Source organism: Canis aureus, chromosome X (assembly GCF_053574225.1).
Source record: "Canis aureus isolate CA01 chromosome X, VMU_Caureus_v.1.0, whole genome shotgun sequence".
In the NCBI taxonomy this organism is placed as follows: Eukaryota; Metazoa; Chordata; class Mammalia; order Carnivora; family Canidae; genus Canis; species Canis aureus.
The window spans coordinates 78,826,372-78,848,818 of NC_135649.1; the positions used below are offsets into that span (position 1 = coordinate 78,826,372).

At 40.1% G+C, this 22,447-nt stretch overlaps 1 protein-coding gene across 7 annotated transcripts in view; it reads left to right on the plus strand.

The window, feature by feature from the left end:
* PHF8 (PHD finger protein 8) overlaps positions 1 to 22,447 on the plus strand; it is a 110,208-nt gene that overhangs the window by 53,178 nt on the left and 34,583 nt on the right. For 4 of the 7 annotated variants that reach the window (XM_077888855.1, XM_077888856.1, XM_077888859.1 and 1 more), the window contains exons 9-18: positions 155 to 242; positions 597 to 703; positions 2,234 to 2,325; positions 4,796 to 4,885; positions 6,729 to 7,031; positions 7,782 to 7,885; positions 14,157 to 14,335; positions 14,632 to 14,717; positions 15,497 to 15,630; positions 16,227 to 16,540. In XM_077888855.1, coding sequence (XP_077744981.1) covers positions 155 to 242; positions 597 to 703; positions 2,234 to 2,325; positions 4,796 to 4,885; positions 6,729 to 7,031; positions 7,782 to 7,885; positions 14,157 to 14,335; positions 14,632 to 14,717; positions 15,497 to 15,630; positions 16,227 to 16,540 — 1,497 coding nt within the window. The remainder of the gene's footprint in view (positions 1 to 154; positions 243 to 596; positions 704 to 2,233; positions 2,326 to 4,795; positions 4,886 to 6,728; positions 7,032 to 7,781; positions 7,886 to 14,156; positions 14,336 to 14,631; positions 14,718 to 15,496; positions 15,631 to 16,226; positions 16,541 to 22,447) is intronic. The other 3 variants (XM_077888860.1, XM_077888861.1, XM_077888857.1) reach the window with 2 other exon arrangements.

The following is a 22,447-nucleotide window of genomic DNA, read 5'->3' on the forward strand; positions in this document are numbered from 1 at the left end:
CAGCATAGGTGATGGGAGAGTGGAGGAGCCAGAACTTTCTGAGTCAATGCTGGCTTGCCTGCTCTAAGGAGTTGTGTTTGAGCTGAGTGGGACAGTGCTGTCCAGAGGAAGTAAGGCACTCTGCCAGCTATGATTTTGTCATGTTACACTGCAGGATGGATCCATGCTGTGCTGACCCCCGTGGACTGCCTCGCCTTTGGAGGGAACTTCTTACACAGCCTTAACATCGAAATGCAACTCAAGTGAGTGCTGAAGCCATTGTGATCCCACGTTGGCCATTCCCATCTGCTGGAGTCCTTGGGTTCTCCCCTCTAGTGAGGAGTGCAATATAGAGGATGCGAGATGATCAGAAAGAAATAGATATTCGTTCCTGATAATGATCAGTGTGAGGATGAATACCCCTTCCTCACTTAGTCATTTATGTGACTTTGGGCAAGTCCCATAACCTTTGAGCTCAAGTTCCCTAACCTACAAAGTTGGATTTGACAGGGTAGTGGTGATGATTAGAGTTAATGAATACAAAGCATTCAGAGCAATACCTGATACATAGTAGGTGCTCAGTAAACAGGATCTCTGTTGTCATGTGCTTCTTCTAGAGCCTATGAGATTGAGAAGCGGCTGAGCACAGCAGACCTCTTCAAGTTTCCTAACTTTGAGACCATCTGTTGGTATGTGGGAAAGCACATCCTGGACATCTTTCGAGGTATGGATCCCTTTGCCAGCTGCCCCTTTTGCCCTGCTTCCCTGAGTCTGAGCATGCATGCATGTGTATGTACATGCACATAACCATCACCTCAGTGAAGATGCAGTACTGTTCCATCACCACAGAGATCTCCCTAGTGTGCTACTCCTTTATAGTCTCACCCACCCATTCCCCTTGCACTGTCCATAACTTCTGGAAACTGCCAATCTGTTTTTCCATCTCCATAATTTTGTCATTAAAAGATGCTATAAAAATGGAATCATATAGTGTGTAATCTTTTGAGATTGGCTCTTTTACTAAGTATAATGAAAGGTAGAGTGCGGATTTTAACTTTATTTAGCAAAGGTGGGTGAGAAAATTGAATCACAGTGAAATTATCCCTATTTCCTGCTAATTGAAGACTCAATCTGGACAGTCTGTTTCCTGAATGTGCTTTCTGGGGATGGGGACAAGGCCCAGTCCTGACCATCCTGGCACCATTGTGTTGGTTCCCAGGTAGAAGCCAACCTGCTGGGATTCCTCTTTCCTGGTCTGTTTTGAAATAGAGCAGCTCCCTTGTTCAGACCTGGGATTGTTCAGGGTAACTTGACCATAAGGAATCAGCATTTTAAAGTTGCAAAGAACTTCAGAGGCCAGGGTGCCTGAGTGACTCAATTGGTTAAGCATCTGATTCTTGGTTTCAGCTGAGGTTGTGAGATCAGGCCCCCTATTAGGCTCTGCGCTCAGTGGGAAGTCTGCTTGAGATTCTTTCACCTTCCTCCCTAACCCCTCCACTCCTCACCCTGCTCATGTGTGTATGCACATATTCTCTCTCTCTCTCTCTCTCTCTCTCTCTCTCTCTCTTAAATAAATAAATAAACAAACAAACAAACTTTAAAAAAAGAACCTCAGAGGCTGGTGAGTAGAGTCTCCTTCCCACGACTTCAAGCCCTCATTCTGCCAACTATTCAGGTTATCACTCAAGTGTTCAATCAGAGGCTAGATGACTAATCACTTATTACCTGTTCTGAACAGTTTAGTTCAGTAGAAAATTCTGTATTGAGCCAAAATTTGGCTTTTTGTCATAACCTCCTCCTGGAGTAACTTAGAATAAGGGTATTTATTAATGGCCCTTCAGATCTATGTAGGTGGCAATCATGGTCCTCCTGAGTGGTTACATTCTCTGTCAAGAGTCAGACAACCTACAGTGTGGTAGAGGGAGCACAAGCCTCAGATTTAGATAGACACAGCTTCAGTTTTGTGCCCTTGGTTAAGTCTTTTTGCCTCTTTGAGCCTTCGTTTCCTGAACTGTAAAGTGAAGATGATGATATTTGGCTTAGAGGGTGGGTATAAGGATTAAATGAAAGAGTAGATATTAGATGTCTGGCATGTAGAAGGTACTCATTAAATGAACAGTATTATAAGAACTGAGATCTGGGGTTGTGCTTAGAACCTTGAGCATTTTTTCTGGTTGCCTGAAAAAAAGTTAACAATTCCTTCACTTCCCAGCGTGGCTTCATTGACCTTCTGCCTTCCTCTTGCCCCATTTAGGTTTGCGAGAGAACAGGAGGCATCCAGCGTCCTACCTGGTGCATGGTGGCAAAGCTCTGAACTTGGCCTTTAGAGCCTGGACAAGGAAAGAAGTAAATATACACTTTTCTCTATGTCCTTAGAGTTTGCCCTCAATAGGGACTGGCTTTGGGTATCTACCAAAAGATGCTTTGGGGAAGTAGAAGAGATGGGGGAGGCTTGTGGGCTCCTGGGGTTAGAATGGAGGACTGGGCTAGGACTCCTTGGATTACATTTTCAAACCTTTTGTTCTGATTATAAAAAGAAATTAGAAAGACTACAGAAGAGCATGAGAAGGGAGAAACATCACCTGTAATTTTAACACTCGGAATTAACATTAACATTTGGATATATTTTCTTCTGGTCTTTTTTATATGCATTTAAGAAACATGATTGCTATCACTCTGTACATACAATTTTGTATCTGAATTTGTTGACTTGTGTTCATTTTCCTGTGTCATCAAAGTTCTCCATTGTTAATAGCTAAATGATATTCTTTTGCAGGGATGTACCATCCTTACCTAACCACTTGTTTATTGTTGCTTTATTTATTTGTGGGGTAGTTACAGAAAATCATACGGTGACTGTCTATTTGCACCAACCTTTGTCCCTCATCTCTTGACTGTTGCTTCAGGATGGATTCCTAGAAGAGCAATTATTGGCTCAAAGTATATGAAAAAATGTAAGGCTCTTGATGCATACTGCCAAAATGCCTTTTTAGAAATACACCAATATCCATCTGTCCAATTGAATACTAAACAGCTATAAAAGAGATTAAGGAAGTTTTCTGTATACTGATTTGGAAAGATCTCCAGAATTTGTCAGCTAGAGGCATAGAACCATGTGGATGATGTGCTACCTTATGTGTTAAAAGGGGGGAAATAAAATTATATTTGTATGTGCTGAGGACACAATCTGGAGGGATGCGGAAGACAGTAATAAAAGTGATTACCTGTGGGTATGGGCTAATGGGACTGATGGCAGGGACAAATGTATATTGAGGCTTTTCAATATGTATCTTTTTATATTTGATTTTTGACTTATGTAAATGAATTACCTACTCAACATGTTGACTTTAAAAAAAATTTTTAAGAAATGCAACAAAACAGAAGAAATATCAAGATGTTCTCTTATGCTTTTGATATTCTTCATAGACTTCCCCCCCTGCATACAGTGTCCCCCCTGCATAGACTTTCCCCCCTGCATACAGAGTGACTACCCCCCTACAATTTTAGCCATTGTAGGCTTAACCTGCATAGTCTCCCCATTTCGGTTGCCAACTTTCCCCTCAGACATCATTGGACTTCATGTTTTGGGGCTTCTTTTCTCCCTGCACATACCTGCATCTGGGCCTTAGCCTACTCTTCTATTTCTCCACATCGCTCAGGTGTGTCTACCTTCTGACCACTGCCCCCTACCCCGCCTCCCGACCATGAAGTGACCTTCAGAGTGACTCTGTCCCAGGAACAACAAAGGAGAGGAATGAGTCCTCAATACTCATGCCTTGAGCCAGGATGACCCCAAATAGCATGGCCAAGGGGAGCTGAAGAAGAGTAGGACACAGATCTGAGGAGCCCATTCTCATGGAAGTAGTCTTTTGTGAAGATTACTTCCATGGGAGGTACTTGCTCCCTCACCTTTCCAGAGCCACTGGGCCTGGAGGAGGGAGCTATTAAATTTATCCAGCTAGATCACATGGATCCTCAGACCCTACCCCTATCCAGCCACCAAAATAGATTCCAGATAGATTAAAAGAATTAAAGTGATAAAGAATCAAACCATGGGAAATAAGGTAATGCTGAGGATTTTTTTTTATCAGTCCTCTGGATACAGAAGTGAAGTGAACACTGGTAGAAGAAATCACAAGGGAAAAGCTTAAGAGATCTGTCTACCTAAAGATGGAAATCTCGAGGACTCAGAAAGATTGCAGACAAATTAAAAGAGACCCTCAAGAGATCCCAACCTGGGTTGCTGTTGAGCTAGCCATGGCCCTGTAGGTGCTCAGCACTGGGCTCTGTCCTCACAAGTGGAGAGACTGGGTTGTCCCCAGGGATCTCCCCCAGGTCCTTGACTTTTTTGAGGGGTGTGGCTCCTCACCGAGTTCCTCACACCCCTTTACACTGTCCTTTATCAGATAGAGGTTTTGCAAACATTTCCCTGCAGTCTCTGATTTGTCTTTACAGTGTTTTTCAAAAAAGTTTTTGTTTTTTAGAAACCCGATTTATCAGTTTTTCTTTTATGGTTCATGCTTTTTGTGTCCTCAGAAATCTTGATCTAACCCAAGGTTGCAAAGATTTTTGCCTCTGTTTTCTTCTAAAGCTGTTATAATTTTAGATTTTACATTTTAGCCTTTGATCCATTTTGAGTTTATATGTGTGACAAGGATATGGATTGAGGTTTTTTTTTTACATACGGTTATCCAGTTGGTCCAGTACCGGTTGTTAAAGAGACTACTCTTTCTCCATTAAATTACCTTGGTACCTTTGTCAAAAATCACTTGTCTGTTTATGTGTGGGTCTATTCCTTATGCCTTTTGTTTGACAGGCTCTGCCAGACCACGAGGATGAGATTCCGGAGACAGTGCGGACCGTACAGCTCATTAAAGATCTGGCTAGGGAGATCCGCCTGGTGGAAGTAAGAAGCAGGGGCACAGGGGAGGCATTTGGGAAGGGCTCAAGGCTCAAGTGGTAGGTCAGGCTTCTTCAGTTGACTTGAGAGCTCAGGGTAGGGTTGGCAAAACCCCACCAAGGACTCTATTTACTCATTTATTTATTCATTAATTTAAATAATTATCATGGGCCTCCAGGGTGCCTCACATTAGGCTAGGTGCTTACAATACATAAATAATTCATTGTCTGCCTACAAAGAACTCAGAATCTTGTAGAGGACCCTGGGCAAAGTCCACTGCCTAAGCCTCAGTTTCCTTGTTTCTAAAGTGGGGATAATTACACCTACTCAGGGGTTGTTAAAATAAGGTGACACAGGCTGAGCACTTGAGTATAGTACTTGGCAATATAGTAAGTGTTCAATAAATTCTGATGGTGGGTCGTGATAGTGGTGGGTGGTGGAGGTCATAGTAGGAGTTGTTGGTATTAATATTTTGACTCAGTCTCTGCCTTCTACAAAATGACAATTCTCCCAGATTAAACATGATTACAAAGGCATTTTTCAACAGGTGGCTTATACCATGAGGCAGTAAGGTATAGATAGTAAGAGACTCAGAGACGGATTCTGGTTCCTGCTCCTTCACATGCAAGCCTTTCAGAGCCTTAGTATCCTTATCTATAAAGGGAGAATGTAAAACTACCTTTTCGGAGTTTTGTTAAGATCAAGAGCTAATGTATGTAGAGCCCCTGCACAGTGCCTGGCAGAGTAAGTACTCAATAAATGTGAGCCATTGTTATTAATAGACTTTGTAGCAAAGAGAGAACTTGGTGTGGGCTGGTGAAGTAGCAGAGGCACCAGAGGACAATTGGACTTAAGGAAGTTTAAACTCTCCTTTAACTTAGAAGCTGTCAATTTTCATTTAGCACTCAGGATATAGGCACTAAATCTATGCTGAAGGGTAGTCAGAGTGAGCCACTGGGAAGTTGGGCTTCTAGCCTCACTGGGTGCAGCATGTTTTACTGCCTACACCATAGCTTACATTGTCCACCTCCTACCTCCTTTTCCTCCATTCCCATCTGTCAGAATCCTTCAGATTTTAGTTACAGGACCTACCTTTTCTCCAGCTCTTTCCACTTACATCAGTTTTGTATATACAAAACTTTAGGCTCATTAAAAAAAGGATGTAGAGATGGATCATGTCTGGTCCATTGGCTTTCAAATGTTTTAAAGTGATGGAACCATTTTTTTCCCTCCATCAAATGAAATCTTACATGGAAGGTCAATAGACAACCAATCAAAGCACAGCTGATGTGAATAAGGTGAAGGCAAGAGGCTTAGATCTCCACATGTTCCTCTTGTTTGCCTTCCACCCACCTCCAGTCTTCAGGGATCCTCCCAAGAAATTCAAAGGAGCCATGGGGCATCTTTGAAAACCACCTTTCTAGTCTGCTCCTTTAATTTTACAGCTGAGCAAACAGAGCCTTAGTAGTCAGATCACTTACCTGAGGTCACAGAGCTAGCTAGTGGCAGAATTGGAACTAGACCCTGTCTCGAATCCTGCAGTCCTTAGGGTTGGAACCAGACAGTTTAGGACTCAAGTATTTTCTGTTTCACGCCAGCTGCATTTGGAGTCTACTCCAATTTTGACAGTAGTGCTGGGCTTTTCCTCTGCTCGTCTTCTCCTTACTTGTTGATGACTGAGTAAAGAAATGCCACCCAGTAAATTCTTGATGATGAACTCACTGTGAAAAAACTAGGGTGTGCATCTAGAGGTGGAGCATCTGTAAGCTGCTTCCATGGCATTACTGCCAGTGCCATGAAAGAACCCTTGAGTAAGCTCTAACCCCCTCGTGTACTAATACTCTTGTAGGATATCTTCCAACAGAACGTTGGGAAGGCGAGCAATATCTTTGGGCTGCAGAGGATCTTCCCAGCTGGCTCCATTCCCTTAACCAGGCCAGTCCATTCCACTTCAGTATCCATGTCCAGGCTGTCACTGCCCTCCAAAAGTGGTTCAAAGAAGAAAGGCCTGAAGCCCAAGGAACTCTTCAAGAAGGCAGAGCGAAAGGGCAAGGAATGCTCAGCCTTGGGGCCTGCTGGCCAATTGAGCTATAATCTCATGGATACATACAATCATCAGGCACTGAAGACAGGCTCTTCCCAGAAAGCAAAGGTGGGTGCTGGCCCATGGGTTCAGCCCATCCCCTTTGGGTCCCTTGGAAGAGCAGGGTATCAAAAGGATTGTCTTGTACTCCCACCTCCCGTAGGGCCCCTGGTGTTAGGCTACCAGTCCCACTCATTTAACAGGCATTTATTGAGACCTTGTCTGTGCTGGGCACTGTGATAGGTGCTGTGAATGTAACCCTCAAGAGACTGACAGTCTAGTGAGAAAGACAGGCATGAAAACAAATGAGTGCAATGAGGTATTATAAATGCCATATATGGGACCCTCAGACACAGAGGGGGGGATGAGTTTATCTGAGCAGGAGTGATGGTCAGGAGCTTTTCTCAGAAAACATGACTATCTGAGCTAAATCTGGAAATGCTGGATGGGAGTAACATTTAAGAATATGGTACGTGAGTGTCAGGTTGGAGTCTTGAACAGGTCCTTAAGAAAAGCCCTTCTCCAGAACTCCACCTTGCTTCAAGATTGTGATGCTCTGCATGGGCATGTGAAGATGCTCTCCCCTCTTTTTGGGGAACACGTTTTACAAGATTGATAGGTTCCCCCCGAGGTAGCCACACATTCTCAGCCTCTTCTTCTTGTGATGATTTGGGGTGGGGGTGGGGGACAGTGTAGCAGGAGGCCTTGGTTCAGGTGGTTTTTAACAGTGAACTCAACCAGTGAAACCTAAAGGAACTGGTCATCCTGATTCACATGAGAGTCCCAGACAGGTGACAACTGAGCCTCCTCCTTCTGCAGTTCAACATCACTGGTACCTGCCTGAATGACTCAGATGATGACTCACCAGACTTGGACCTTGATGGGAATGAGGGTCCGCTGGCCCTGTTGGTGTCTAATGGCAGGTAAGATGGGAAGAAGGAACACAGAGATACTGGGACTCAGTGGCAACATGTCACTGAGATAGAGCATGGAATTGGGACCTGGGGCTGGGACATGGGTGGGGGAGGGACTGCACTTGGGGAAATACCCATATATTATCAGATATCGCTTAGTTCAGAGAACCATGGTGTGTTGGGGGAGAGGCCTGGAATCTAATTGGCAGTCTGAAAAAAGTCTTGTATAAGTTGTAGAAATTTCAGCAAGTCAGTGGGTCAGAACCACTGGCAGAAATAAAAGGGAATATAGCATACTGATTAAGAGCATTAGTTTTTTAATATATCTTCTGCTGTTAGGGTTTTAGGAATTTTGCAGAAATATTTGCACAGGTGTGTTAAGAGAAATGTTCAGTGTTCATAGCATCATTGTAATAGAAAGTAATTATAATTGTGTTAATCAATAAGGGTTGGTTAAATGAATTATGGTACCTCTATAGGATAGAATACCATGTAGCTGTTAAAGGGAATAAATTTAATATCTGTTGACATGAAAAGGTGTCCAAGATGTATTCTTAAGTGAAAAAAATCAGGTTACAAAATAATATATAGTAATAGTTCCATTTTAATTTTTTAAAAAGGTGTGTGTGCACATGTGTTTGTGTGTGTGTGTGTGCTTGTGTAGAAAAGTGGCATACAGACTTCCTTATTTTTAATTTAATTTTTATGAGGAGGTTTAAAATTTAATATATGCTGTTTAAAATTGCAGAAGTATGTAACAATACATAGTGAAAAATTTTATCCCCGTCCCTATTCCCCAGTTCCCCTCCCCATGGACGACCAGTGTCAATAATTTTCTTCTAGAGATAATCATATGTAATCATGCAAATAAATATATTCATTATATATTTTATACTTGTCACACCAAACTTGTAACAATAGTTATCTCTGGAAAGTAGGATAGTAGGGGAGCCAGGAGAGGAAATTTTCACTTCAGTAGCATTTGAGTTTTGTACAACAAGCATGTATTACTTTTCTTTTTTATTTTAATTTTTTTAAATAAATTTATTTTTTATTGGTGTTCAATTTGTCAATATACAGAATAACACCCAGTGCTCATCCTGTCAAGTGCCCACCTCAGTGCCTGCCACCCAGTCACCCCCACCCCCCGCCCACCTCCCCTTCCACCACCCCTAGTTCGTTTCCCAGAGTTAGGAGTCTTTCATGGTCTGTCTCCCTTTCTGATATTTCCCACTTAGTTTTCTCCTTTCCCCTTTATTCCCTTTCACTATTTTTATATTCCCCAAATGAATGAGACCATATAATGTTTGTCCTTCTCTGATTGACTTATTTCACTCAGCATAATACCCTCCAATTCCATCCACGTCTAAGCAAATGGTGGGTATTTGTCGTTTCTAATGGCTGAATAATATTCCATTGTATACATAAACCACATCTTTATCCATTCATCTTTCGATGGACACCGAGGCTCCTTCCACAGTTTGGCTATTGTGGACATTGCTGCTAGAAACATCGGGGTGCAGGTGTCCCGGCGTTTCATGGCATCTGTATCTTTGGGGTAATGTGAACTGTGTGGAGGTTCCTCAAAGAGTTAAAAATAGATCTGCCCTACGACCCAGCAATTGCATGTATTACTTTTCTTAAAATAAGAAATCTGTTTTTAACAGAACATTTTCTAAAAGAATAAAACAAAAGCATTCACAACAAAAAACACAGGCTTGGGAATCAGTCCTGAGTTTGAATCCCAGCCCTGATGCGAATTCACTGTGTGTGATCAATCTTGGCAAGTTAATTAACCCTGCACCTCAGTGTCCTCATTATATCTCTTCTATAGATAAAGCTTACCCTAGGGTTGTTGGAGGACTAAATAAGGTAATGTATGTGAAGTCCTTATCACAAGGCCTAGCACATAGTAAATGCTTAATCAGTGGTAGCTCTTATAAATAAAATGATGAAGATGAAAAGTGATGGTGATGATGGTATGGGTATAGCCAGAAGCTAAGCAGATCATCAGAAATCCTGAAACATGTAGGGAGGCAGAGGTAGGCAGTAAGAGTGATCATCTGGACCCCCAGAATACCAGACAGGAACAGTCAAGAACCAAGTAAAGTATGAACAGTATGGGAAGGAACACAAATGCCAAGGATACCTTCGTCGCATTTTTTTGTGGGGAAAAAGGATCCCAAGGGCAAGTAGAGTAGGTCCACCTGGCTGGAAAATAAGGGAAAAGGGAGTGTGAGATAGGGCAGATTCTGAAAGCAGCAGAGCTATTCTTGGGATTTGAGAACCAAGTTGCTAACAATAACAGACTGTTGAACGTTGCCTTGGTCCATGATAGGTCTCCTGAGGAGGAGAAAATTGAGAGTCCCTTTTTTAAAATTTAAATTCAATTTGCCATCATATAGTATAATACCTAGTGCTCATTCCATCAAGTGCCCTCCTTAGTGTCCTAGGGGTTCAGCCTGTAATGGCTGTTGAGGACACAATGAAACATTTTCCCCTTCCCCACTAGCCTTCTTTATGCTGCTTCTGTTACCTCCTGCAGCTGCCAGAGACTGCTGTTAAGTGAACCTAGAGAGACAAGATAGAGAAATATTTACAGACCATATGATATTATGTCTGGGCTTTTCTCCAAAATAATCCAGTGTCTTGCAGAGGACTGAGGTAAAAATTAAACAAGATTTGCTGTGTTGATAATTAATGAAACTTAACTGAGTGAAAGGTACATAAGAGTTACACTTTTATATTGTTTATGTTTGACATTTTTCATATTTAAAAGACCAGGGTATAAATAGCTACCACTTATTGAGCTCCTGGCTCTGCATCAGACTTTATCTAAGCTGTTTAGTACATTATTTTATTTAATCCTCACAACAACCCTGAAAGTTAAATGTTGCTATCCCCATTTTATTAATGTGGAAACTGAGGCCCAGAGAACTTAATGATAAGGTTAGCTAGCATTGGGCGCCTGCCATGTCTTGGTCTCTGTATTAGCTCATTTGATCCTCCTAAATTAAAACCCTGTGAGGTAGAAAATAGGTCAATTTAATGTCAGCCAATTTACTGAAAGCCAGTTCACCAAATAACTGCTGAATGTATGTATCAAGTATACTGATTTACCAAAACTTGTGTTTTTTTTACCTTTAAGATTTATTTCAGCAGTTTGTACTGGTTAATGTTGTTTACCATATCTGACAGGATTATTTAAGCCATGTTTTTAGTTCCATTTCTTTTATATATATTTTAACAGCTTTTTTTAGGTATACCCTACATACCTTACAATTAACCTGCTTTAAGTATACAATTAAATAACTTGTAGTAAATTTGAAGAACATGCAACTATCACTGCAATCCAATTGTAGAACACTTCTATCACCCCAAAAAGATCCCTCTTATTCACTTATAATTAGTCTTTTGGTTCTCTTTCCCAGGCCCAAGGAACCACTAATTTACTTTCTGTCTCTATATTTGCCTTTTCTAGACATATATAAATGGAATAATATAATATGTGGTCTTCTATGTCTGGCTTTTCACTTAGCACAATGTTTTTAACGTTCATGCATGATATAGTGTTTATCATTAATTGGTTCCTTTTTATTTCTGAATAGTATGGATATACCACATTTTTGTTTATCCATTTACTGGTTGATGGTTATTTGGATTGATTCCACTTTTTGGCTATTATTGATAATGGTGCTATGAGCATTTGCATATAAGTTTTTGTATGGACGTATGTTTCTGTTTCTCAGGAGTAAAATTTGGGGTCATATGGTAACTTATTGTTTAATTCTTTAAGAAACTGCCAAAATTTATTCTGAAGTGTCTGTACCACTTTATATTCCCACCAGCAGTATATTGGCTAACAGTTGTTATTATCTTTTTTATTATAGCCATTCTAATGGATATTAAGTGGTATCTCATTGTGGTTTAGATTTGCATTTCCCTAATAACTAATGCTTTGAGCATCTTTTTGTGTGATTATTGGCCATTTGTATATTATCTTTAGAGAAATGTCTATTCAAATCTTTTGGTCAGTTTTTTAAAAATTTTTATTTATTTATTTTAAAGATTTTATTTATTCATGAGAAACACAGAGAGAGAGGCAGAGACACAGGCAGAGGTAGACGCAGGCTCCATGCAGGGAGCCTGACATGGGACTTGATGCTGGCTCTCCAGGATCACGGCCCAGGCTGAAGGCGGTGCTAAACTGCTGAGCCACCAGGGCTGCCCCAATTTTGCTCAGTTTTAAATTGGCTTGTTTGTCTTATTATTGAGTTCTAACAGTTACTTAAATATTCTGGATACAAATCCTTTCCCAAATAAATGATTTGCAGAGATTTTTCTCCCAGTCGTTGGCTTGTCTTTTCATTTTCTTTCTTTCTTTTTTTTTCTTTTAATTTTCTTAATGGTATCTCTTTGAAGCAGAAATGTTTTGAATTTTACCTAATCCCAGGTCATCGAATATAGTTTCCTATATTTTTTCCTAGAAGTATTTTTAGTTTTAGCTTTTCCATGTAGATCTAGGATCCATTTTGAGTTAATTTTTGTGTATGATGTAAGAATACACATTCATTTCTTTACATGTGTTATCCAGTTTTCTCAGCACCATTTGTTAAAAAGACCATCCTTTCCCCCACTGTATTACCTTAGCACCTTTGGCAGAAATCAATTTACCATAAATTGAAATGTTGGTTCTAGACTCAACTGGTTCCATTGATGTATATGCCTATCCTGTTCTTTTTCATTGAAGTTCAATTTGCCAACATACAGTATAACACCCAGTGCTCATCCCATCAAGTGCCCTCCTCAGTGCCCATAACCCAGTTACCTCATACCCCCACCCACCTCCCCTTCCACTACCCTTTGTTCATTTCCCAGAGTTAGGAGTCTCAATTTTTGTCACCTTTTCTAATTTTTCCCACTTATTTTCCCTCCTTTCTCTTATAATCCCTTTCACTATGTCTTATATTCCCTGTATGAGTAAAATCATATGATGATTGTCCTTCTCCGATTGGCTTACTTCACTCAGCATATCCTCCAGTTCCATACACGTCGAAGCAAATGGTAGGTATTTGTCCTTTCTGATGGCTGAGTAATATTCCATGGTATATATATTCCACATCTTCTTTATCCATTTATCTGTCGAAGGATATCGAGGCTCCTTCCACAGTTTGACTATTGTGGACATTGCTGCTATAAGCATTGGGGTGCAGGTGTTCCAGCGTTTCACTGCATCTGTGCCTTTGGGGTAAATACTGAGTAGTGCAGTTGCTGGGTCATAGGGTAGCTCTATTTCTAACTCTTTGAGGAACCTCCACACTGTTTTCCAGAGTGGCTGTACCAGTTCACATTCTCACCAACAGTGCATGGTGCTGGGAAAGTTGGACAGCCACGTGCAGAAGAATGAGACTAGACCATTCTCTTACACCATACACAAAGATAAACTCAAAATGGATGAAAGATCTAAATGTGAGACAAGATTCCATCAAAATCCTAGAGAGAACACAGGCAACACCCTTTTTGAACTCGGCCACAGCAACTTCTTGCAAGATACATCTATGAAGGCAAAGTAAACAAAAGCCAAAATGAACTGTTGGGACTTAATTAAGATAAAAAGCTTCTGCACAGCAAAAAAAAACAAAAAACAGTCAACAAAACTAAAAGACAACCTACAAAATGAGAGAAGATATTTGCAAATGACCTATCAGATAAAGGGCCAATATCCAAGATCTATAGAGAACTTATTAAACTCAACAGCAAAGAAACGAACAATCCAATCATGAAATGGGCAAAAGACATGAACAGAAATTTCACCAAAGAAGACATACACATGGCCAAGAAGCACATGAGAAAGTGCACCGTATCACTTGCCATCAGGGAAATACAAATCAAAACTACAATGAGATACCACCTCACACCAGTGAGAATAGCGAAAATTAACAAGACAAACAACAAATGTTGGAGAGGATGTGGAGAAGGGGGAACCCTCTTGCACTGTACATGTCTATCCTTTTGCTAATATTATACTACCTTAACTACTGTTGCTTTTTAGTGAATTTTGAAGTTGAGTAGAGAATACTCTAATTTTGTCCTTTTTCAAAATTCTTTTGGCCATAGTAAGTCCTTTGTATGCTTGTATGCATTTGAGTATAAGCTTATTAATTTCTATAAAAGAAATTAGCTGGATTTTGATAGGGATTGTATTGAGTCTATAGACCAATTTGGGGAGAATTGCTATCTTAACAATATTGAATGTGACCATGTGTTCTTCTCTTTTTAGTACCAAGAGGGTAAAGAGCCTATCCAAGTCTCGGCGAGCCAAGCTCACAAAGAAGGTGGACAAGGCTAGGCTGATGGCAGAACAAGTGATGGAAGATGATTTTGACTTGGATTCAGATGATGAACTGCAGATTGATGAGAGATTGGGAAAGGAGAAGGCGACCCTGATAATAAGACCAAGTGTGTACCTATTCTTTCTTGTTCCTTTTCTGCCTGTTTCATGTTTGTTTTGGGTCCTCTTGATAGGCCAAAGGTCTTAGGCCTGAGCTTGTTGATATTCTGAATTTACCAGCTCTTTAGGTTTCTATGTATTCTTTGCTCTAGAGATTTATTTATAAACCAGTTCCTAATCTCCCTAAATTAGTTGTCTTTGGTCATTACTTTTAGGAAAATTATATTCTTTCTTTCCCCCCCTGGGTATTGGGCCCAGATGTTAATCTTAGCTTCACAATATGTGCATTTCACTATTTTTCTAGAATTTCCCCGAAAGTTACCCCGTGCAAAGCCTTGCTCTGACCCCAACCGAGTTCGTGAACCAGGAGAAGTTGAGTTTGACATTGAGGTAGGAGCCTATCCTGTGTCTGGTCTTCTGCCATTCTGGTTACAGAAACAGAAGACAGATTGTCATTCTCGTGGGGGGCGGGGGGGACAGGGAAGATACCCTATGCATTCAGTTTCCAAAATATTTATTAAATGAAAGATTGTGTGCTAAAGTGCAGTGCAGCTAAGCATATGACTGGAAGATTATAATTTAGTAGAAATATTTTTAAATATTTCAAGGTAGAATAAAAGGCATTGTGATTAAATACTAAATATATTAAAATATATATTAAAATGTAAGTATATTAAGATATAAATTTAAAATGATTAAAATATTAAAACATATTCAGGGTTGAATAAAAGGCATTGTGATGTAGCAGAAAGGAGTATCTGATTTGGATACCTTGATTATGACCTTATACAACTTATTTACTTTACTGATGAACCTTAGTTTCCTTACCTGTAAAACAGGAGTTAAAATACCTACCTCATACACATAATAGACAGTTAAAATGCCTATCTCGTACATACAATAATAGCTACCTCACAAAGATGCTGTGGAGATTAAAATGAAAGAGTGAATATTCTGCTTATAAAATGCCTATCTCATACATACAATAATACCTACCTCACAAAGATGCTGCGGAGATTAAAATGAAAGAGTGAATATTCTGCTTAGTGCTTGGTCTATACTTGGTGCTCAGAGGAGATTAGTATCTGGAATAAGAATGTCAACATTGTATCCCAGGGCCTTACCAGGGTAGCTCTCAGCAGCCAAGGTGATATCTCTTTCCCAAACAGGAGGACTATACAACGGATGAGGACATGGTAGAAGGGGTCGAAGGCAAGCTTGGGAATGGGAGTGGCGCTGGTGGAATTCTTGATCTACTCAAGGCCAGCAGGCAGGTGGGGGGACCTGACTATGCTGCCCTCACGTGAGTACTGGCTTCAGTCTCCCCTTCCGGGCCATCAGACAACACCCCTTTCCACTCTCCCCCCAGAAGGCTAGATCAGCCAATCAGCAGATATTTCTTGAGACATTTAAGGGCACAAAGAACCAGCGAGGTCATCAGGGCTGAAAGAATAAAGCAGACATGAAATCCATCCTGAGGAACTTAAGATCTGATAGACAGTAGATGTAAAAACTTCAAGGGGGGTTAGTTTCGGGTTCTTTGGGAGTTGGAAGAGGGCCTAGAAGAGGCATGGAAGGAAAACTGGGCCTTGTTTTGAAAAAATGAAAGAATTCAGCATGAGTAAACAGAGGGAAGTGCACTCCTCTTTTTGCCACCTTCCTTGCTGTCTTTGGAAAGACTTGAGGGCAAGAAGGACTGGCCTTGACATGCAAACAGTCTTTGACATACTGTCTTGATCTGTTGGTTTAATTTCTCATTTATCATTTGGAATGGTTCTCTTCTCCTTCCTTCCACCCTAACACCCAGAGCTGTTGTCCCTCCTCCTTAACTATTATGATGACTGGTTTCCTCTGACAACTAGAGAAACTCCCTTAGCATTTCTTCTCTGTCCCTTGCAGCGAGGCCCCTGCCTCTCCCAGCACTCAGGAGGCCATCCAGGGCATGCTGTGCATGGCCAACCTGCAGTCTTCATCATCCTCACCAGCTACCTCCAGCCTGCAGGCCTGGTGGACAGGGGGCCAGGACCGAAGCAGTGGGAGCTCCAGCAGTGGGCTGGGCACAGTGTCTAGCAGCCCTGCTTCCCAGCGCACCCCAGGGAAGCGGCCCATCAAGCGGCCAGCATACTGGAGAACCGAGAGCGAAGAGGAGGAAGAGAATGCCAGTCTGGATGAACAGGACAGCTTGGGAGCATGCTTCAAGGATGCAGAGTATAGTAAGGGCAGCTGAGAACTTGGGTCCAGCCAGAAGTGCTCCCCCTGGCCCCAGTCTCAAACCCAGTTCTGATCCAGGACAGCCTGTGACAGTAATGAGCAAGAGACCTTGCCTGAAGTTTGACGCTTGCTTTCTCTGAGTCATGTTTTCTTAATCCATAAAATGGAAATATCTACAGGTTGATGCAAGAATTAGAGATGATGCTTGTACAGAGCATCATTGTACATTGTCTTGTTCATGGAAGACCCTCAGAAAATAATTAGCTATCATCCATTTTTTAAAGATTTCTTTATTTATTAGAGAATGTGGGGGGAGGGGCAGATGGAGAGGGAGAGAGAGAATCTCAAGCAGAATTCATGCTGAGTTTGGAGCCCAACACAGGGCTCGATCTCACGACCCTGAGGTCATGACCTGAGCTAAAATCAAGAGTTAAGCACTTAACTGACTGAACCACCCAGGTGGCCCAGCTATCATCCATTTTTAAAATTGTCTAACCTTCTTTGCTGGAAACTCTTTTTTCAAACCCTCTTGCCTATTTTATTTTCATCACTTCTACTTACTTCTCTATTGTTTGGTTCATCTTGCAAAGGTATATAATGACCTTTCAGTGTCGTTTTACATTTAAGAGACAACCTTTTTCAAGCTAAGATTTATTAAGTACTACATTATATAATGCACATTTTTGTATACTGCAGCTGACTTTAATATGGGTTTTAATATTATTTTTTAAATTAATTCTCATTGACTAAAATTTGAGCAAGATAGAGAAAGCAAAGTGCCCTTTGATGAATTCTTTTCTCTGACGAAGGTTACCCGAGGGTAACCTATGTTATCAGTTGATATATACCTTTCATTTTCTTGTACTTACAACCACACACAGACACAAATAGATACAGTTTTTGTAGTAAACATGGTTCTGCAACTTGCTTGCACATCTTCAACATCAGTGTATAGAGATCTGTCTACTTCATCCATACATGGAGATCTACCTGTTGTATGGTAGTCTACGTAGCATAGATGGGCCATTCTATGTTTAACCATTCGCTACTGATTGACATTTAGGTTGTTTCTAATTTGGGGGTTTGACTAACAATGCTGCAATGAAAATTCTGGTAAATAACTCTTTGCACCCATGTGCCAGCTAACATTTCTGTAGGGTAACTAGACCTGCTAAGTTGAAGAGTATATACAAAATAAATGTTAATAGTGCCAGATTCCCCTCTGAAAGGGCCAATATATGAGCAGTGTATGAGCCTTACTACTAGTAGTCAATATTATCAGTCTTCTTAATTTTTGGAAATTTGATAGCAAAAAATGGTGTTTCAGTTTGTTTTATACATTTATTGGCTCTTCTTTATTTTTTTTTAGAGATTTATTTATTTGAGGGAGAGAAAGAACATGCACAGGGGTGAGGGAGGGGCAGAGGGAGAGAGTCTCCAGCAGACTCTGCACTGATCATGGAGTCTGATTCAGGGCTCAGTCCCCAAACCCTGAGATCACAACCTGATCCAAAATCAAGAGTCGGCCACTTAACCAACTGCATCACTCAGGTGCTCCTTCTTTATATCTTTTCTGTGAATTAATTCATTCAATCTTTCACCCATTTTTCTATTAGGATGGTGGTTTTTTTATTGATCTGTTGTTCTCTATTCTAGATTTCTTAGTGCTTTTAAATATATTGTTGCAAAATGTTTTAATCTGTTGCTTGTATTTTAATTTTATTTATGGTATCTTTTAGCATGTAGATTTCAGTTTTTGCCTCATTATAAATTTTTTTGTAATTTGTGTTGTGTAAGAAGACTTTCATATATTTTTACTGAAAACATGCATAGAAGGTAAAATATTATCTTTCTCTGGAATTAAGTTTTATGAATCTAACTTAATTATTTCCATATGGTAAGTCGTTTGCCCCAACACCATTCATTCACTAGTTCATTATCCCCCTGGTTTGAAGTTCCTCTTTTGTCATAAACTAAATTCCCATGTGTATGTGGATTTGTCTTTCTACTCTATTCCCAGCTCTGTCCCTTAATAGCTGTATAACCCTGGGCAAGCTCTCTGTGTTTCTCTGTTATAATAGTACCTACCTCACAGCTTGTTGTGAGGATTAATGAATTAATACACATAAAGCACTTAGAACATTGCCCAGCACATTTTTAAGTACTGTGTGTTAGATATTATTAATATTTTTATGTTCTATAAAATTTGTCCCTTTCTGTTCAGATACCTCATAGGTTAGTTACTATAGGCCTTGTGTCTGGTAGGGCAAATCCCCTCTGCAGAACTTGCATTAGACCTAAGGAGAGCACAGATGTTCAGCAAACCCCATCATCTCTGAATGGAGCTGTGATTAGTCTTAGGGACATACAAAGATCCCCTGGCCACTCACCCTACCTTCAGCAGACAGTTGCATCAACCTACAGCTAAAACATCTGCCCTGGTCTGACTACTCCCCTCTGGCTTTCTGCTTTGCCCAGCAACATGAGAAAGGTAGTTTAATAAGGAGATGCCAACCTACTTGTTCTTATTTTTCCAGAATTTCTAGGCCATTATTGAATTTTTTCTATTCCAAATGGATTCTAGAATCAGCTCATCAAATTCTATGGAAAATCCTTTATGAGATTTGTTTATTAGGATTGCATGGCATTTATAGATAAATTTATGGAAACCATTATCTTTCATTGGAGGCCTTTCTGCTATAATGGCACCTATGTATTCTTAAAAAACTTCATATCCTAAAAACTTGTACACTAAAAATAATAGGGCTTACAAGAAAAAGAGGGTTAGGGGCACACTCCTCAAAGTTTCTGTGGCTTTGAAGCCAAAACACCCAAATAATCCTTTCCCAGTTAGCAATGCATTTGCACCTAGCATCGGAGTCCATGGGTTCTTTGTAACCTTATACCTTGGGCTGAGGCTTCCTCCTTCAAGATACAGACTCTTGAGGACATTTGCTTAAGGTAGAAATCAGGTCCATCAAATTAAAATCTGATCCAGGGCCTAATCTTTAGCAATTTTTTTGTCTTTTTATTTTTTTTTTATTTTTATTTTTTTAAAGTTTTTTTTTTTATTTTTATTTATTTATGGTAGTCACACACAGAGAGAGAGAGAGAGAGAGGCAGAGACATAGGCAGAGGGAGAAACAGGCTCCATGCACCGGGAGCCCGACGTGGGATTCGATCTGGGTCTCCAGGATCGCACCCTGGGCCAAAGGCAGACACTAAACCGCTGTGCCACCTAGGGATCCCTTTTTTGTCTTTTTAAACACAGGGCAAATGTCTCCAGTTTCCTGTTCCGCTTTCTTAGCCATCCCCTTCTCCCACCAGAGCTTAATTTTATAGAAGACAAAGGCACCATTTGCTCTTCCTCTAGTGGGAGGCACGATTGCAGGATTTTTAGCTTTTGTCTGTAGATACTCATATATTGTTAAGGCTTTCTCAGTTGTGAGAAAATTCATTATTGATTGGTTAAAAAAAAACATGCCAGGGAAAACTGCTTTTGAACCAGTGCAACTTCTGGATGGCTTTGATGTCATTCCGCTAATTACCTTTAGGGCATGAGTGATCACAAAACAGACCATCTTCAACCATGGTCTGTCTCTCTATTCAGGTTTTCTTGTATATCTCCAGTTTATTTAAAACTAAGTGTTTTATAGTTTAGTTCATATTGAAAGTGGCATCTTTTTATCTATTACATTTTCCATTTGGCTGTTACTAGTATGCAGGAAAATAATTGATTTTTCCGTTTTGATCCTGTATCAGACTGCCTTCCTATACTTATACTAGTTCTGTTAATTTTTCAGTTAATTGTCTTGGACTTTTGAGGTAGGTGATCTATGTCCCCTATTTTAGTATGCTAGGGCTCCCATAACAAAATACCACAGACTGGATGGCTTAAACACCAGAAGTTAATTTTCTCACAGTTCTGGAGGCTGGAAGTCCAAGATAAAAGTGCTAGCAGTGTTTGGTTCCCCTGAAGCCACTCCTTGGCTTGCAGATGACCACCCTTTTGCTGCTGCTGCTTCTGATCTTCCTTTTGTGAACATGGGCCCCTGATGTCCCTGCGTATATTCCTAATTTCTTCTTAAAAGGACACAGTCAAGCTGGATTAAGGCCCTCCCTATTGGCCTCATTTTAACTTAATTATCTCTTTGAAAGCCTTATCTCCAATTATAGTCATATTCTGAAGTACTGGGGGTTAGGAATTCAACATATGAATTCATATGCAACATATGAATTTAGCTCATAATATCCCTTTTCTTTCACATATTCATATATCTAGATTTTTCTAGTTTTATTACAGTGTTGAGTAGTCAGTGATAGGGGGGCATCCTTGTCTTGTTGCTGACCTTAAAGGTAATGCTGCCAGTGTTTTTCCACTTACTACATAGGGCTCTGTAGGTCTCTGGTATAGGCTATGTTCATGAAGTTCAGAGGAGTATCTATCTCTAGTTTGAGAAGTTTTTGATTTTTTTTTTAAATCAGAAATAGAATTAGGTTTTAGCAAATGGTTTTTGGCATCTTTTGATTAGTTTTTATCTGTTAATTGGTTGATGGAGACTTACAGTAAGTAATAGAATTATTGCTTTTGAGGTGACATTTCCTTCTTGGGATTGGCTGTACTTGATTATGGTGTTTAACAATAGTTTGTTTAGTTCATTTGGTTACTAATCATCTTGTTTGTTTACTATTAATTTTCTGGTTTTATTTTACTCCTTTCTCTTAATGTTCTTTGTATGACATCTCAGATTGAAAGCTCTTTTCAGTGTGTTTTCCCTTTTGATAAAGGGTTTTTTTAATTGTATTTTTAAAATTAGCATGAAGTAAAATGAGCTCTGTTGGTATACATGTTTAGATTCTTGTAACCACCACCAAAATGAGCACACAGAACCTCCTCAAACTCCCTTATGTTGTCCCTTAGTAGTCATGCCCTTCCTCTACCCCTAACACCTGGCAGCCTCTGAGCTCCTCTCCATCCCTGTGGTTTTTGCCTTTGCCAGAATGTCAAGTAAATGGAGTTACACAGTATGTAATATTTTCAGATTAGCCTCTCTTACTCAGCATAATGCCCTTAAAATTCATCCATGTTGTTGTGTATCGATAGATTATTACTTTATATTGCTGTAGTCCATTGTATACCATAGCTGCTTTTTCTCATTCACTGAAGGACATTTGAGTTATTTACCAGTTTGAATGATTATGAATTGAGCTGCTATGAACATGCACATACGTGCAGGCTTTTGTGTAAACATGAGTTTTCATTTCTTGCACTTTATGGGCAGTGTATAAGAAATGGCCAAGGTGTTTCCCAGAGTGGTTGTGCCATTTTACATTCCTACCATTAATGTGTGAGAGTTTTGGTTTCTCCACATACTTGTCAGCACTTGGTATTGTCATTGTATTTATTTTAACCATCCTAATAAGCATATAGTGCATAGCTCATTTAATGGCTTGTCTAATGGTTAATGATGTATCTTTTGGCCATTCATGCATACATCCTCTTTTTTGAGAAGTCTTTTAAATACTTTGACTTTTGCCTATTTTTTTATTGAGGTATAATTAACATGGAATATTATATTAGTTTCAGGCATACAATATAATGATTCAACAGTTCCCATACATTACTTAGCGCTCATCAAGATAAGTGTACTCTTAATCCCCTATATCTATTTCATCCATTCCCCCTAACCACCTCCCCTGGCAACCAGCAGTTTGCTCTCTGTATTTAAGATTCTGGTTTTTTGTTTGTTTGTTCCTGTGTTTTGTTTCTTAAATGAGTGAAATCATATGGTAATTGTCTTTCTTGTACTTATTTCACTTAGCATTATTCTGTACAGGGCCCTCCACATTGTTGCAGATGGCAGGATCTCATTCTTTTCTATAACTAATAGTCCTCTGTGTGTGTGTGT